The following is a 14,794-nucleotide window of genomic DNA, read 5'->3' as shown; positions in this document are numbered from 1 at the left end:
AACTGGGAGCAAAAAAAAAAGAAAGAAAGAAAGAAAAAAAAGGCCTTGCTAATTAAAAAAAAAGTCCTGTCTAATGACAGGCCATCTGTTAGCTTGAATTTATTTAAGAGAAAGGTAGAGGCTAAGATTTAAAGTGTAGGAGCTCAACGTTGTACTCTAATCCTGCACTAATTCCTCATTTACCAAAGTCTTTGTATTTCTAAGCCTTGATTTTGTTACTTTGTAAAAAAGAATAGTAACCGTTCCCCACTTGTCTGTCAGGAGTGAGAAAAGAATGAATGTGTAACATTAGGAGAAAATAAGACTTACCATACCACCCACTAGTATAGATCTCTTCCTCCATGAAGACTTTCTTGTTGAATTCTTCCTTTTCCCTCAAATGTCCCTACTCCTTTCCCTTAGTTCTTTCCTCCGAGGCCCTGAGACATTAGCACTATCTATTTTGTGGAAAAAAACTCTATATTTGTCATGCTTTATAACAAAATTTAGAGTCTGCCAAAGCTAGAATACAAATTTCACTTTTTTTATGGGTAAATTTTAGAAGGTTGTTTTAACTAACATATCCCTATGGCTTCATTAATATAAATTGCCTCAAAGATCTTTTAGCATTATTAAAGATCCCATAAAGAACTTTTGTGAAAGATGTTTACTACCCTATCCTTTCAAAATGTGTTTGATGGAATTTAAAAATCCATTACATATGCGTTTGCGATTTTCAGATTGCTTAGAGTTCTTAGTGCATCCATTCAATTGTGACACCCCTAAGCAAGTCCTTTCCCCTCTCTTGGCACCCTATTTTCCTATATTGTAAATGTAGGAGACTGAATTATTAAATAATCTTTAAGTTAAAAAAGTAAACAAATATTTTTTGAAGACCTATGATACACTATACTTGTCACTATGAAGTGTTCAAAAAGAGTACTTGCCTAGCTGTAGTGTTTACGCCAACCTTAGCTAGCATTCCCTGACTCTGCAGGCAGGTGAGCAAAAGGGAAATCCAGAAAGCAGATTTTTTTATGTCCTTTTTTTAAAAGTAAGTCTGGCTGTGGAGGGAATTACCATGTCCCATTCAAAGTCATCAGAACATCAGAGAACTTCCATTCAAACTCCCTGGCAATTTTCGTCTGCAAGTCAGGTCTGTGTGTTTGACCTTGAGTGCTGCAGCACTTATGATAATTCTATGGCTGGAAGCTAGACAGCTGGCTTCACTTTCATATCTTTCCCTTCAATCATTTACATTTCAGCAATGATTGCTCTTACACACTCCCAGAGCCAAGTTCTCTTTGCTTCTTATACACACATAAGAGTCCCAAGTACAAAGTACACCTAAGGGCAAAGAGTCAAAGACCATCTTAGGAGACAATGGTATCTAGAATGAAACTGGGCTCCCCTCCAAACTCTCCCTCTGCTCCTCATAAATATCAAAGCAGCAATAGGCTCATCTATTGTGACAAGAACTACGAGAGAGAGGAAAAAAAAACCAAAAACCAAAAAACAAAAAACAAAGATGAATAAGATGTGACAAACACTTACCCCAACCCAAAACACATACTCTCTAAGGATGGCAAATCAGTAAGAGAATGTGTCACAGACTCAAATAACTATAATACCAATTGTAGAGAATTAAGTCCTATGAGAGAGGAAGAAACAAAATCTTGCATGTTCAGGAAAGGCCACATCTATTTGCGGAAGTTCCAGGAAAGCTTTTTAAGGCTGCTCGATAGAGATGTTCAAACAATGGAGATGAGAAAAGGCACAAGGCAGACAGCAGCCTGGGGCACAGACAGAGATGCATAAAGGTATCAATGTCCAGGAGAAGAGAGTCCACTTTGGCCAAGTGTTATAAAAAGAAAGTATGGGAAATGAGAGTGAAGTATTTTGGGACGGGAACACAGATATATGAGCTGGGCTGGAACACAGATACAGAGACCTGAAGCCTGAATGTGCATGAGAAGCCTCCCCAAGAGGCATGTAAAAGATGCAAATTTCCCGGCTGCTTGTCCAGAACGTTACTTTTTTTAATGAGGACTTCAAGGTGATTGCAAAGCAAGTGACCTCTGAAACGTTTGGGGAGAACCAAGGTTCTGGAGTCTCATGACTTGCAGCTGCCCCTCAAACTGTGAGCTCTTAAACCAGCAGTGTGCAGCTAACATTCCAGAGTTGGAAATGCTGATTAATAACTGTCTGTTGGTGACTCAAGTTAGGTAAAATTCTTTTTTGCAGATTTTGTATGTACTTCCCTGGGACTTGACCCCGCCCAGGTACTACTGCTCAAAGTCCCCACACTTAGACTTTATTCCTCAGCCCTCTCAGCCACTCTGAACCCTCATTTAGTCACTGAGGTAAGAAAAAACTATTCTCATTCTATTTGTGGAGAAATTGAAGCTCGAAGAAATGAAGTGAATACAGAATAGTAGCTGGTCAAGCTGGGCATGAACCAGGTCTTACTTTTAGTTCTTATATTCTTTTTAAAAAATCATTTGCTGCCTCACACCAGGTCCTGTATGTGAAAAATTGAATATCTTACCTAGGAGTCTTGAACTAATTTTCAGGTTTATTTTTAAGATCAATTTTAAACCATAATAACACACACACACACACACACACACACACACACACACACACACACACACACACACACACTCTCTCTCTCTCTCTCTCTCTCTCTCTCTCTCTCACTCGCACCTCTTTCTGTTGCCCCAATCTTTTTTTCTTCTAATTAGAAATGTAAAGTTATAGACATTTTTCTCTTCCGAGGATACAGAGCAGTTCAGAAGACCCTACTAACACAGATTCCATACTGTAGCTGAAGAATTATCTTTCCTTTATCCTGTCAGAAATAGAAGATAAATATGAAAGAAAATGAGGAACAGACTCCTTCCCTATTTTCTTTCCACCCTTTTATCTCTAAAGTAGGAAGTTTACTGAACCACTGCCAACAATTCACTCAGCCTAATGAAGTGTATAAGTAATAGGATTAAATAATCATAAACCATTATTACAGTGGCCTGATGCTGACATTCTTCCAAACTCTGGCAAACACCAAGTGGTGAGTTCATGCTTGATTTAAAAATAAACAAACTAGGGCAGCGAGAAGGTTCTAGTATAAAGTTTCAGAGGCATTTAACCTGGAAATCTGAGACTCTACATCTTGGTTGGGGCTGAAGGAAACACTGTCTTATTTCTACACTGCCCAACCAAAATTTATGGAATCCAGCATTTGCCAGGGATGTTTTTCTGGAGCCCGTAGCCACATATGGTTAAACCTCTTCATTTCGGTCCCAAAGAAAGCAGTTCTTTGAAGGCATCATCAAGGTTTATGGTTTCTATTCCTGCCTCTGCCATTAATAAACCATATAACCTCAGGCTAATCAGTTAGCTTTCTTGGGCTTTAGGTTTTCTCAGCTATAAAATGACATTATTGAATTTCTAAGGTTCCTCTCAAGCCTTAAAAGACATTCTAATTCTATGACAACAGAAAGTAATATCGTTTGGGATAGGTACTGGAGGAAAAGATTATGTTGAGCTAGGCCTCTTTCTTGTTCTGGGCATTCTACTTACAGGTGTGTGCATCACTATCCTTACCAAAGACCATGTAGAGCCTGCAGGGATGTGGTGACCAGTAACTAAAATCAGCGAAGGGCTGGGGGCTATTTTAGGAAAAGGGCTAAATAAAGACGATTAGCAATGGACACTGCAGTAACCATTCTTCTCCCACTGAAAGCCTTGCTGTTGTGTAATTATAGGTTGCTATTATGAATGCCTGTTGAAGTACGAGGTGCTTTCCAAAGCATATTCAATCCCCAAATAATTTAGCTCATGACTTAATTATTCCTGTAAAATTTTATAGCATTCTTCACTTAGACCATTTATGCTTTTAAAGGTTTATCTAGGTATTTTATATTTATTGTTGTTTCTGTATAAGTATTTTTTTCCTGTTATATTTTCTAAACCTGAATTTTTTATTTTATTTTGTCAGCTTATTAAACATTTTTCTACTACTATAGATTTTCTCAGATTTTCTAGAAGAATAATCATATAATCTGTAAAAAGTTTATATCCTAATATTATAACCCCAACTTTAAAAAACTCTCATAAAAAAAGTATGTTACAATGCCATTTATTTAAAATTAAGGAACACTATACGCAAACAACACATAAAACACAAACATAAAGCATCATAATATGCTTTATATTTGTACCTGTTAAAAATGTAATAAATTGAAATGTATATAATCAAAGAAAAAGGTTATTATATAAAAATTATACATGCAACTTTTGTTTCCCAATTTCTATTAGGCCAGAATATTAAGAACAATATTAATATAATAGCAGTGATCTGGTACATAACTAGGGAGATTTAGGAAGAAGGCTGGCCATTATTTTACCCTAGGGAACACAATTTTTTTTATTCTATTTTACCTAGAGTTTGTTTTGTATTATTAATTTTTTTAAAATAAGAATGTGATAAATTTTATTTAATGACCTTTTGGCTTCTATAAGGATGACTGTCTAGTTTTTAAAAAAATTTCGATAAATTTTGATACAGTGAATTATGTTACAACGTTCTTAATATTGTGCTAACATTGCCATCATGGAATTACCTGGGATGTTTCATTACATGGCATCAGTCTGCTAATATTTCACTTAGGATTTCTGCATTGGTGAAAGGTTAGCATAGTCTTCTTTTGGGGCCAACTTAGGTTAGATATTACTAGTTGGGATCAGGCTACTTTTATAAAATGATTTGGGAAGCTTATCTTCATTTGCTGGGCTCTAAAAGTTGAAACAACACAGGAATCGGTTTTTACAGATCTGAAAAACCTTGTTAGTGAAATTTCTTGGTTCTTTCTCAGGTTGTAACTCTGCATTTCAATAATGTTTTTGAAGTTATTCAAGATTTCTTCCCCTCTATTTTAGATTTGCACAGAAAATAGTCTCTTTTATGTAAAACTAAGTGCAAAAAATTTTAAAAACTAAGTGCAAAAAATTTTAAAAAAATTTTAAATGTCTTATATATCAATGCTAAGAGCTTTTTTTTATTCTTAATTTTCTCTAATTTTTTTCTTTCTTCATTACCTTCACTGAAAGTTTATTTTATTGTTCTTTTCAAAGAATCATCTCCTGTATTTAAAAATTCTAGTATTTTTCATTTTATCAATAACTGTCTTTATTTTAACTAGCTCCTTCTTCCCTTAAGCTGATTTAGGTTAATATATTTGACTTTTTCTTGTTGCAGTTAATGAACCTAGTTTTACTTAAATTCAACTTGGACTGCATTTCCTTCTCGCTGCCACATAGTGTTGTCATCATCATTGCTTTCTAAGAATTCTTTACCCCAGGAGTCTGTTTATTTGTTTATCGTTCTATAGATTTCTTGTCTCGTTGTATTGTTATGTGCAACTCTGCTAACCACTGAGTAGGAACTGTCTACATTTAGCTTTTAACCTGTGATATGATGTGTTTTTAATCTTCCATGGAGATTTGGAAAGAAGATATAATCTCTCTGGTTGTATAGATTAAATCAATCATGTTAATCATACTATTCAACTTTTGTAATTGGTTTGTCAAAGTCTATGTGTTAAAGTTTTATAAAGAATATGGTTTCACCATTTTCATCTTGTATTTCATCAATATGTTCACATTATATATTTCAATATAATGATATTTAATGAAGAAAGGCTCAGGACTGTTCCTTAGGAACTGTGACATTTATCAATAAAATCATGTTCTTTGGCCTATTAAACAGCTTTGTCTTGAATTGTACTTTGTCAGCTATTAATACTGTAGTTAGTAGGTAATTAATGTTTTCTTGTGGTCTGAATTTGCTATTATGTCTTTTCCTATCTATTTTTAACTATTCGTTTTATTGGTTCATTGTTATCTCTATTTTATTTGATCTGGATTTCCCATACACACTTTATTTTGATTAATTTATTTGCTGGAATATTTCTTTGAGTCGCTTTTTCAGAAAGGTGATATACATTCTTTTTGAATGCCCATAGAATACTTAAAATAAACTTTTTGTAGAAGGCAGTTTTCTACACTGTTATGTAACAAAAACAAGTTACTAATTAGCACAGATGTTATGATTCCATTGTGTGTGTGTGTAATCACAGGTATATAGATGTATGGTTATTGTTATAAACATATATCCATACACAGATACACTGAAAAGGAAAAGAAGTGTATGGTAAAATAGAAATTGTTATAATATTTAGATGGGAGAGTTATATGCCTTTAATACATTTTCTAATTTTTCTCTAGTAAGCATATAATACTTAAAGACACAGTTTTAAAAAAATTACTACCATATGAAAGAATATTCTGAGTGTAAGATTTCTCTAACATGTCTAAAAATAAGGCAACCTCACATCTATAAAATTCAGTTTGGGTTAATTGTATTTTTTTTAACTTGGCATTGTTAAGAAATGGTAATAGAAGAAAATTAATTAGGAAAAAATAAACCTAGTAATAACAAAGGAGATTTACAACAAATTGTTGGATATGTGGAAAGAGCTGAACTTGAGAATTAAAGGTGAGGGTCAAGTCTTAGATCTAGCACTTGTAATCGATGGAACTGAGCAAGTTGACTTTTTCTAAAACTCAGTTTCTACAGGAAATTTAGGCAAATATAATTGTACCTATTTTCTAGGATCATTAGAGGGTGATGCGACATAAAGGTACTCTGGAAACATGAAAGCGCCAAACAAATATTAGTTGTTATTATAATTACTTTAAAACATAAAATGGGTTTTTTTGTCTTAAAACTCGTGGCATTTCAGGGAAAGCCACATGCACATGCTGAAGAAAAGACAGGGGCTTACAGTTTTTTATTGGTATAAGTTCAGCATTTCAGGTTCTGTAGTTCTGTAAGGCATAATTCATGTAGTCATCAACTAAACTGTTGGAAATAGAAGGCTATAATCACAGTGGGCTATCAGTATCTGCATGTTTTGAGGGAATTAAACATTAGTTTCAGGTTGGTAGTATGGACCCAGCAATAAAGTGCAAGTTAGGAGATCTGTTCCTAATTTTCATCTTGTCTTTTACTTTGAAAACATCAAAGTTGCTGTAAAATGGGACTAATAATTTCCCTTCTGTCTATTTCACAATGTTCTACTAGGCATGATGATATGCAATAATATTCAGAAGCACTGTAAAATGTTAGAGGCTGTGCAAATGTAAGAGATAACTATTCACACTTATTAGCATTATTAAATCTCTCAAGCGAATATTTCCTCTTTCTTGAACCATTTTTCTCCTTCCTGGGAGAATACTTGTGGGGTGATGATGTAATATCAGAAAGAAAATGCCTTTGCATGTGTGCGTGTGTATGTGTTTGTGTATGCTCGTGTGTACTCACATGTGTGGAGAGAGAGAGAGACAGAGACTCTTTGGAGATGAGAGAGCAGAGGTGGGCAATTAAGAAGAGAGAAGGAGGGAAGTTCATGTGGATCTTTCAGGTTTAGTCCAAACTCTCAGTTCCTTTCCCAATACTCACATAAAGCCCTGGCCATAACTGCCTTTAAAACATTTTATTAGGAAGAACTGAGCAAACATACACAAAAACAACGAAACCTTCCTCTTAATGTAGGTTGAAAAGGTAGAATGTTTTAACTGCGGCCATTTAGTGACATAAGGGAGAAAAAGGCTGCTGGTGTGTTGGCCACTAATGCGTCAAATTCAAGAACCTTAAAGTATTCAGTCTCCTGTGGAGTTGACCTTCTATTTCCCGGGGCCTTTTAATCACTTGGATTTTAACTCTCATAAAAATGTCTGTACCAGCTTCCACTGCTGGAGAGTTAGAAGTTGGATCTGATCCATTCGGAATAAGAGCCTGGTCCAGGGGAAGATCGTTGGCTGCCATTTTGTAAACAGACTTGCTGAGAATCTCTAATATGCTGTGTTTGTAGGTCCAGACTATTTGGCTATGCTTAGAATTCAAAAATTCTTTTATGAATCTACGGTTATGAGTAAACCTGTCTCCTTAAGGGCAAAAGGACACATAAGCGGAGGCCCTGTTGCTGTTCTTCATACTCATGCCAACAAAATAATCTTCTTAAGCAAAGTATGAACCTCCTCTTCTCATATATGTCCTCATATTGCTTCTATGACATCAATTTATTTCTGTATTTCCATAGCAACTGCAGCTATGATACTACCCCAAACTTAGAGAATTTCTAAAGTGTATCAGATAATGCTGAGGGAAAAAGCAATGATAATAATGTTATTAATCAGATCAAGCCTTATATGAATAAACAATTTTATGATGTACGAAATGTCACACTTGTTCATTCCTTCTCTTTGAAGACAGGAGAAAAGTATCACCCTTTAGTAAATGTGGCTACTAGTACTCAGAAATTAAACGACTTGACCAAGGTCATACCAGGAGAGCAAGGACTAGAAGGAATATATTCTATTTACAGCAATTTAAATCCCAAAGAAGTTTAGTGCCCTTAATTTTAAGCTGTTCATTTATACAAATCCATAAGAACAGTGAAAACTAAGTTAAGAGATCTATCACTAAGTAGAAAGGCATTTCATTGATTTTGCTAATAATTACATAAATTCAAATTAAAACAACTATTGCATAGTGCACTTATTAAATCGATTCAAACTAAATATAAATAAACTTCTTCAATAGTGGATGTTATAATTTAACATACAATCTCATTATCACAGGTGGTTCCGTAAATCTTTCTAAAGAAATCTAGCAAATGTTCTCCAAATTGCTGTAAAGTAAACTCAGTAATGTAAATCAAAGAATTTATGCTAAGAAAGTAATTAAAAATAAAATATAAAATTTTTACTTAGTTATTTATAGGCATGCTTTTACAATACTAAAAGATTGAAAAATACTCGATACCTTTCTTTTGACATATGGTTTTAAAATTTAGCATGTAAACATAATATAAAACTGTACAGATAACAATCTAAAAATAATGATTATCAACAATGGGAAGTTATATACATATTTTTATAAAATAAATTTATAGGAGAAATGAAATGTATAAAATGATTAAAGAGAATTATAATGCTTTACAGAATTTAATTTGTTTAAATTTGCTATGTATACACAAAGATTAATGATTAAGATAATATAGTAAAATATGAATAATCGTTGAAGCAACGATGAAGACATTATTGACATATTTTCCCTCAAAATTATATAATTTAAATATGATTTAAAATTGATCAATTTAGGCAAGAATAAATTAAATTTGTATTAGACTGGTCTCTTTCCCAGACTCATAGCTTCAAACATGGGAGGTCTTTACACAGAAATAATTAACTAAACCACTATCTTCAGTATTCTGATTCCATCAATTAAAAACAAACAACAAACAAACAAAACATAAACTGACTGAGGCCCAGGGCCTAGCTTTTCTCTGTACAGGATGTCTTTCAGACATCAGTTTCCACCAATGGAACAACGGGCAATTTGATTGAATGGCATCGTAGGTGCTTGTTCTAAGGGCTTTGGTTCCCAGCTCTAGGGTCCGTCCACATTTTATTCTCCCAGCTTTCCCAGTCCCCCCAGAAGAAAACTCTTTACATTTCTAGTGAGGCAACTTATTAGACTTATGAAAGTTCAGAAGAAATTAAAATGCTAAAACATCCATCTAAGAGCTAGAGGACTGTGCCGAATTCTGAAATCAGTATTGAACAAGGGTCTTTGAGTAAAGCTTAACTGAATTCTGATAAGAATTAAATTACATTTTAGAATCACCATAGATGGATCTCATTAAAGAGAAATCATGATTAAAGGTTCTTATGGGGGAGAGAAGTCCAAAAGGATGGTAAGAATTTCCATTATTTGAATTCACCCAGGTCTCCTAAGAATGTGACTGAATATCTCTCAGACAGTGTTTCTTATCATAAGCATAGTATAGTTCAGGCAACCATAGCAGAAGAAGCTGCAGTCTAAAGAATCACTGAGCTCCTATGCCTGGAATAAACCCACACATTGTAGAAACCCATAATTTAGCCAGATTAGACTTTCTCTGGTTTTATCACACACTCAGGAGAGCAAGTGGAACATTTAAAAATGGAAGAGTGGTATGTCTCATAGATATAAACAATTTCCTAAAGCCCAATGAATCTTACAGCACGTGTAAGGTCCTTGTATTCAAAAATGCTAAATAGGCCAGAAATCTTATCAAAATTTATCTTAGAAGAGCATTCATTCCTGGAGCAAGCCAAGTGTGCTTTACAAGAACTGCCTCATTTTACCTTCACAAACCTTTGGGGAAAATCCTGAAATAATCCCCATTACATAGATGAGAAAACTGAGGCTTAAAAATATCAAGCAACTCTCTTAAGGAAACAAAGCATTAAGTGATAGAACCAAATTCAAACTCATGATTTTCATACCATGTTATATTGTTTCTCAGTATTTTTATATGATTCCTAGCTCATAAGGGATAAAAGAAAAAATGAAGAAGACTGCCACAGAATCATCATAAAACACAGCTGTCTGTGGCCACATAATATAAGGAGAAACAGCAACAGGTGCTTCTTTCTATAGGTTCTGCTAACATCTCTGTCACAGAGCTCACTGCAATAAATAATTTCATAGTGGTGGTCCTATGTGAATGCCATTATGAATGACACCCTGCACAATCTTTTACAAAGCCAGGATATTTTGTAGTGTTCTCTTTCCAACAAAAATTTCAAAAAGTGATATATGAAATGTTCTTATTTACTACAGAGGTAAGCTTTTGTTTACTAAACTTTCCCTGATGTATAATTACTCCTTCCAGATCAACAGGACATTACCGTGTTTGCGGTTAGGTCTGGACAAACTAAAACCGTGTGATGTCTGCAGAGAACATGGGACCAGGAGTGCCAACAACTGAATATAGTGCTGTCTCTGACAGTAATGACAGAAGATGAAAATCAGTTTCTCTTTCTCTCTGCGTCTCTGTATTCTCACTTCTAAAGAGAGGAGTTAGACAAATGATCTTAAGAGGTTTTTTTTCAGCTCTAACATTGTACGGCACTGTAATGATGCTATATGTGTTTAAGTTGCCTGTGGGGAGGAAAATGAAGTAAAATTGAACCTAAGAAATGCAAAACAGAATTAAATCCTGCAAGATCTTAATCTTGAAGAACTTTCAGATCTGTGCTACAGACTCCAGGGTTGCAATGAGTTAGAGCTGTCGGGTTATAGGAAAATGTCAACAGGGAGAGAAACTTCTGCAATAACATTGAAACTTGGGGATCTGCTATGTGTAACTCCCAATATCTTGTACCCAAAGCTTCTTTTATGTTGAAATGCCTGGCACTGAGGGCCACACCATGGCTCTTCTGTGGGGTTGCAAAAAAAGTACTACTGTTTCCACTAGCAAGTGTTAAACAGATATATTAAAATCATGTGGAAGGACAGCGAAGAAATTTACTTCTGATGTAAAAAAAATTATGTTCATTCATTACATTGCTCTATCATAAGAGAGCTTAATGTGTAGATTTAAGTAGCTTGTCAAAAAGCTAAGATAATGTGACTATTAGGGTTTTTTTTTTTTTTTAGTAATCCAGTGATATTATTAAAATATAGTTGTTGTGTTCTTTAAAAAAAAATTATTAGCTCAGTCAGCATTACTATTCATTTCTCCTTAAGGTGCTCTATAATAAAGGGTTTCTCTGTTTGTATCATTGAAAACTTGCTGGGTATGATAAGTAGGAAACATTCTGGGTAGAAAAGAAGTATCCTTCCAAAAGGCCCGAGAGTTTGAAAGAGGATTGACAAGTCCGGAGACCCTGCAACATTTCTCTACAAACAACTTCAAATGCAGGGTGAGACCTAATAAGAGGTGTGACTCTGCAACATGGGAGGCCTTCTGATGCTTCAGGGGGCAACGTGCTAGCTCCTACACACATGCTTGAAAGCCACAGGGTGATTGATGATCTTACCAGCAGACCACTAATTGAATGGCAGCCCCATTCCAACATAGCTTTCTGACTTCTTGTGAACACATGGAAAAAATAATGTATGCCAATTTATACATACACATTTTGAAGCCTGAGGTGAAGGAAAGATCTATCTGATGGCCACATTCTATCTAAAATTATTTGTACTTTGCCAAATCAGATATCTTTGTAAAGTGGTGAGGATCAAATCTGAACTTACAATGTAGCAGGGCTCACAGTAGGCTTTCTTCTCCACAGCATAGAAGGGCTGCCCTCGGAGCTTGTTGTTGCAGATGATGCAGGTGAAACAATCCACATGGAAGACCTGATCCATGGCAGTGCATCCTGTCCCTTCCCCAACTACATTTTCCCCACAGCGAGCACAGCGGCCTGAAAGAAAAAAGGGATTGACTGTTAAGAGCACAGCAAGGAACACCTTCAGTCCTACTATAGAAGCCAACGTGGGGAATGAGGCAGATTTGTAACGTTAGTATCTGCGATAGAACCGCCACTATCGCCGCCATCATCATAAGCAAGATCACCAGGAGAGCCACCACTATCCCTGTAGGGCCAGCATGATGGGGATTTTATATGAGTCAGTTGAGGAGTTGACCATCGCAGCCCAAGATCCCACAGGAAGTGACAGACTAGAACTCAAGTGTCCTGACGCTAAGGCCGGTGCTCTGCCTCTACGTTCACATGAAAGTCTAAGAGGGAGATGGCTCAGGATGGTAGGAGTGGAAGGCGTAGTCCAGGAAAGCCGTTCTCCTTGCAGAGTCCATGTGGGCAATCACACGGTGAGGAAACTGGGACCAAACTCAAACTTCGACCCTTTTCACAAAAGCTTGGGCAGATCAAAAGGTAGTCCCTTTTTATTTCCAGAGAGCTCTGACTGCTAGAAAGTTCCTTCCCATACTGACCAGGAATGTTTCCTTACTCTAACTGCTACCCAATAGTTCCAGTTCTGTGTTGTAGGGATTCATGAGACCAGTCTCATCTCTTACACGTGACATTCTTTAAAATGTTACAATTCAGTTAGTGTTGCCTCCAGGTCTGTTCTTAGTTTGAATATTGCTAAATCCTGCAACAGTTCCATGTACTGTCAGGTTTTGAGTCCCTCTGGCCCTCTGCTCTGCAAACTTTCAGTATGCTTAAAATAATTCACGGGGCATCTGGACCACATATAGATATAAGGTGTAGCTTTAAAAATTTCATTGTTTTAAATAATAACAATAAAACATAATTTGAGGAAAAATATTTATGTCAGTGAGAGGCATTGTGCTTATTGCAATGTGTATCTATATCTGGCTCCGTCATGGGAATCTTGAGCAAGAGATCATATCCACGTTCAGTTTCCCTTCTTATTCTTTATTTCTACTAAGATAAAAAAAGTCTTAACAAGTAATTACAGGTCATTGGGAATGTGAGCAAGAATCTAGGCTTTTACAAATACGCTATAGCAAACCTAGTGCTTCATATGTGTCAGTCATTTTCTAGGCACTTTATATATATTAATTCATTTCATATTTACAACAACCTATGTGATAGGCTGTTAGTATCCTTATTTTACAGATAGGGAAACTGAGTGACAAAAATGTTTAACTAACTTCGGATTCAAGCAGTCTAGTTTCAGCATCTATGGTCTTAACCTTGCTTCTGCCTAGTTCTGTGCATCAGGATTGAATGCAGATCTGACATTATGGAGAGATTTCTCACTGAAGACTGCTTTCAGCACTCCATCACACTGGATTGACAACCATTTCACACCTAAAAATAAGAGGGCTAAATGTTTCAACTTGAGAGAAAAGAGGCAAATAAATTTCTAATCCTCTTTGGTTGCGTTTGGCCCTGGAAAGGATTTCTTTATATTCCGTTTCAGGATTTGAATGTCTTTACAGTATAGTCCATCAGTTTTTGCCCCTAAGGAATAAGAAATATCAAGTGCTGGAAAAAGAGTTAAACTCTTGAAAATTGATAATTGATATATAATAATTGATATATTATAAAGTCTTGAAATCATATTCTTGACATTTAATAAAAATTTTTGTATAATATTTATAATAAACTTTGTGGCTTGATTTGCAGACTTCTATCCAAGAGTTAACTTGTAACCTGTTTTCACTATAAGATATAAAATCTTAGAAAGGTGCCTTTAACATTTTGGATGTTCACTGCCTTTAGTAACAACATTAGGTTATTTTATATGGCACTATTTTTGTGATTATTTTAAAAAAAAGAATTAATGGGTTTACTAGAAAGTTCACTGTGCTATGTTTGAAAGCGGTGCTAAAATTCTGAGAGCTTCATGCCACTAACTACATTTCATTACAGAAAACATATCGGGGATTATAGGCAAAGGGGTCCTCAATTCATAAAGTCTAGTCTTTAGAGTCATCATCATACTTAGTATTCAAACTTTTCTTTTTTAATTGCCCGGGCAAAATCATCACATTTATCCCAACATATACAGATTCCCTTCCAATGTTTATATTAAAATCCTGTTCACTAAAATTTACATTTGTAATATTATTAATCTGAAATAATATTTATGGTATTATCCTTATTACTATTTTTTTCCACCTTCAATGAATCATACTTAAATCACTGATCTATTTTGGTTGAATTGAAGAAATAATGCGATGTGATAGTAATAATGAAAATGTAGGTTTGGCAGCAAGCAGAAAAAACGTTAACGCGACATGAAAATACTCTGAGTGGAATGGCACCATTATTGAACACTAATTAAACAACACCATTCAACGAAGGTTTTGTGGTACATGTGCAATCTTTAAGAATGTGATAATTATTACGAGTAAACTAGATTCCTGTGAAAATTATAATTTTAAATTTTAACAAATTTTTAACACATTTAATAAAATTG

The 14,794-nt window shown here is 35.1% G+C and overlaps 1 protein-coding gene across 25 annotated transcripts in view; it reads right to left on the bottom strand.

Annotated features, from left to right (window-relative positions):
• The window catches only part of LPP (LIM domain containing preferred translocation partner in lipoma), a 613,522-nt gene that overhangs the window by 96,831 nt on the left and 501,897 nt on the right, over nucleotides 1-14,794 (bottom strand). For all 25 annotated transcript variants that reach the window (XM_025042205.1, XM_025042204.1, XM_015599903.2 and 22 more), the window contains one exon: nucleotides 12,134-12,303. In XM_025042205.1, the coding sequence (XP_024897973.1) occupies nucleotides 12,134-12,303 (170 nt within the window). The remainder of the gene's footprint in view (nucleotides 1-12,133; nucleotides 12,304-14,794) is intronic.

The sequence above is a fragment of the Pteropus alecto genome, unplaced genomic scaffold (assembly GCF_000325575.1).
Source record: "Pteropus alecto unplaced genomic scaffold, ASM32557v1 scaffold88, whole genome shotgun sequence".
Taxonomy (NCBI): domain Eukaryota; kingdom Metazoa; phylum Chordata; class Mammalia; order Chiroptera; family Pteropodidae; genus Pteropus; species Pteropus alecto.
This window is presented reverse-complemented; position numbering and strand designations above follow the sequence as displayed.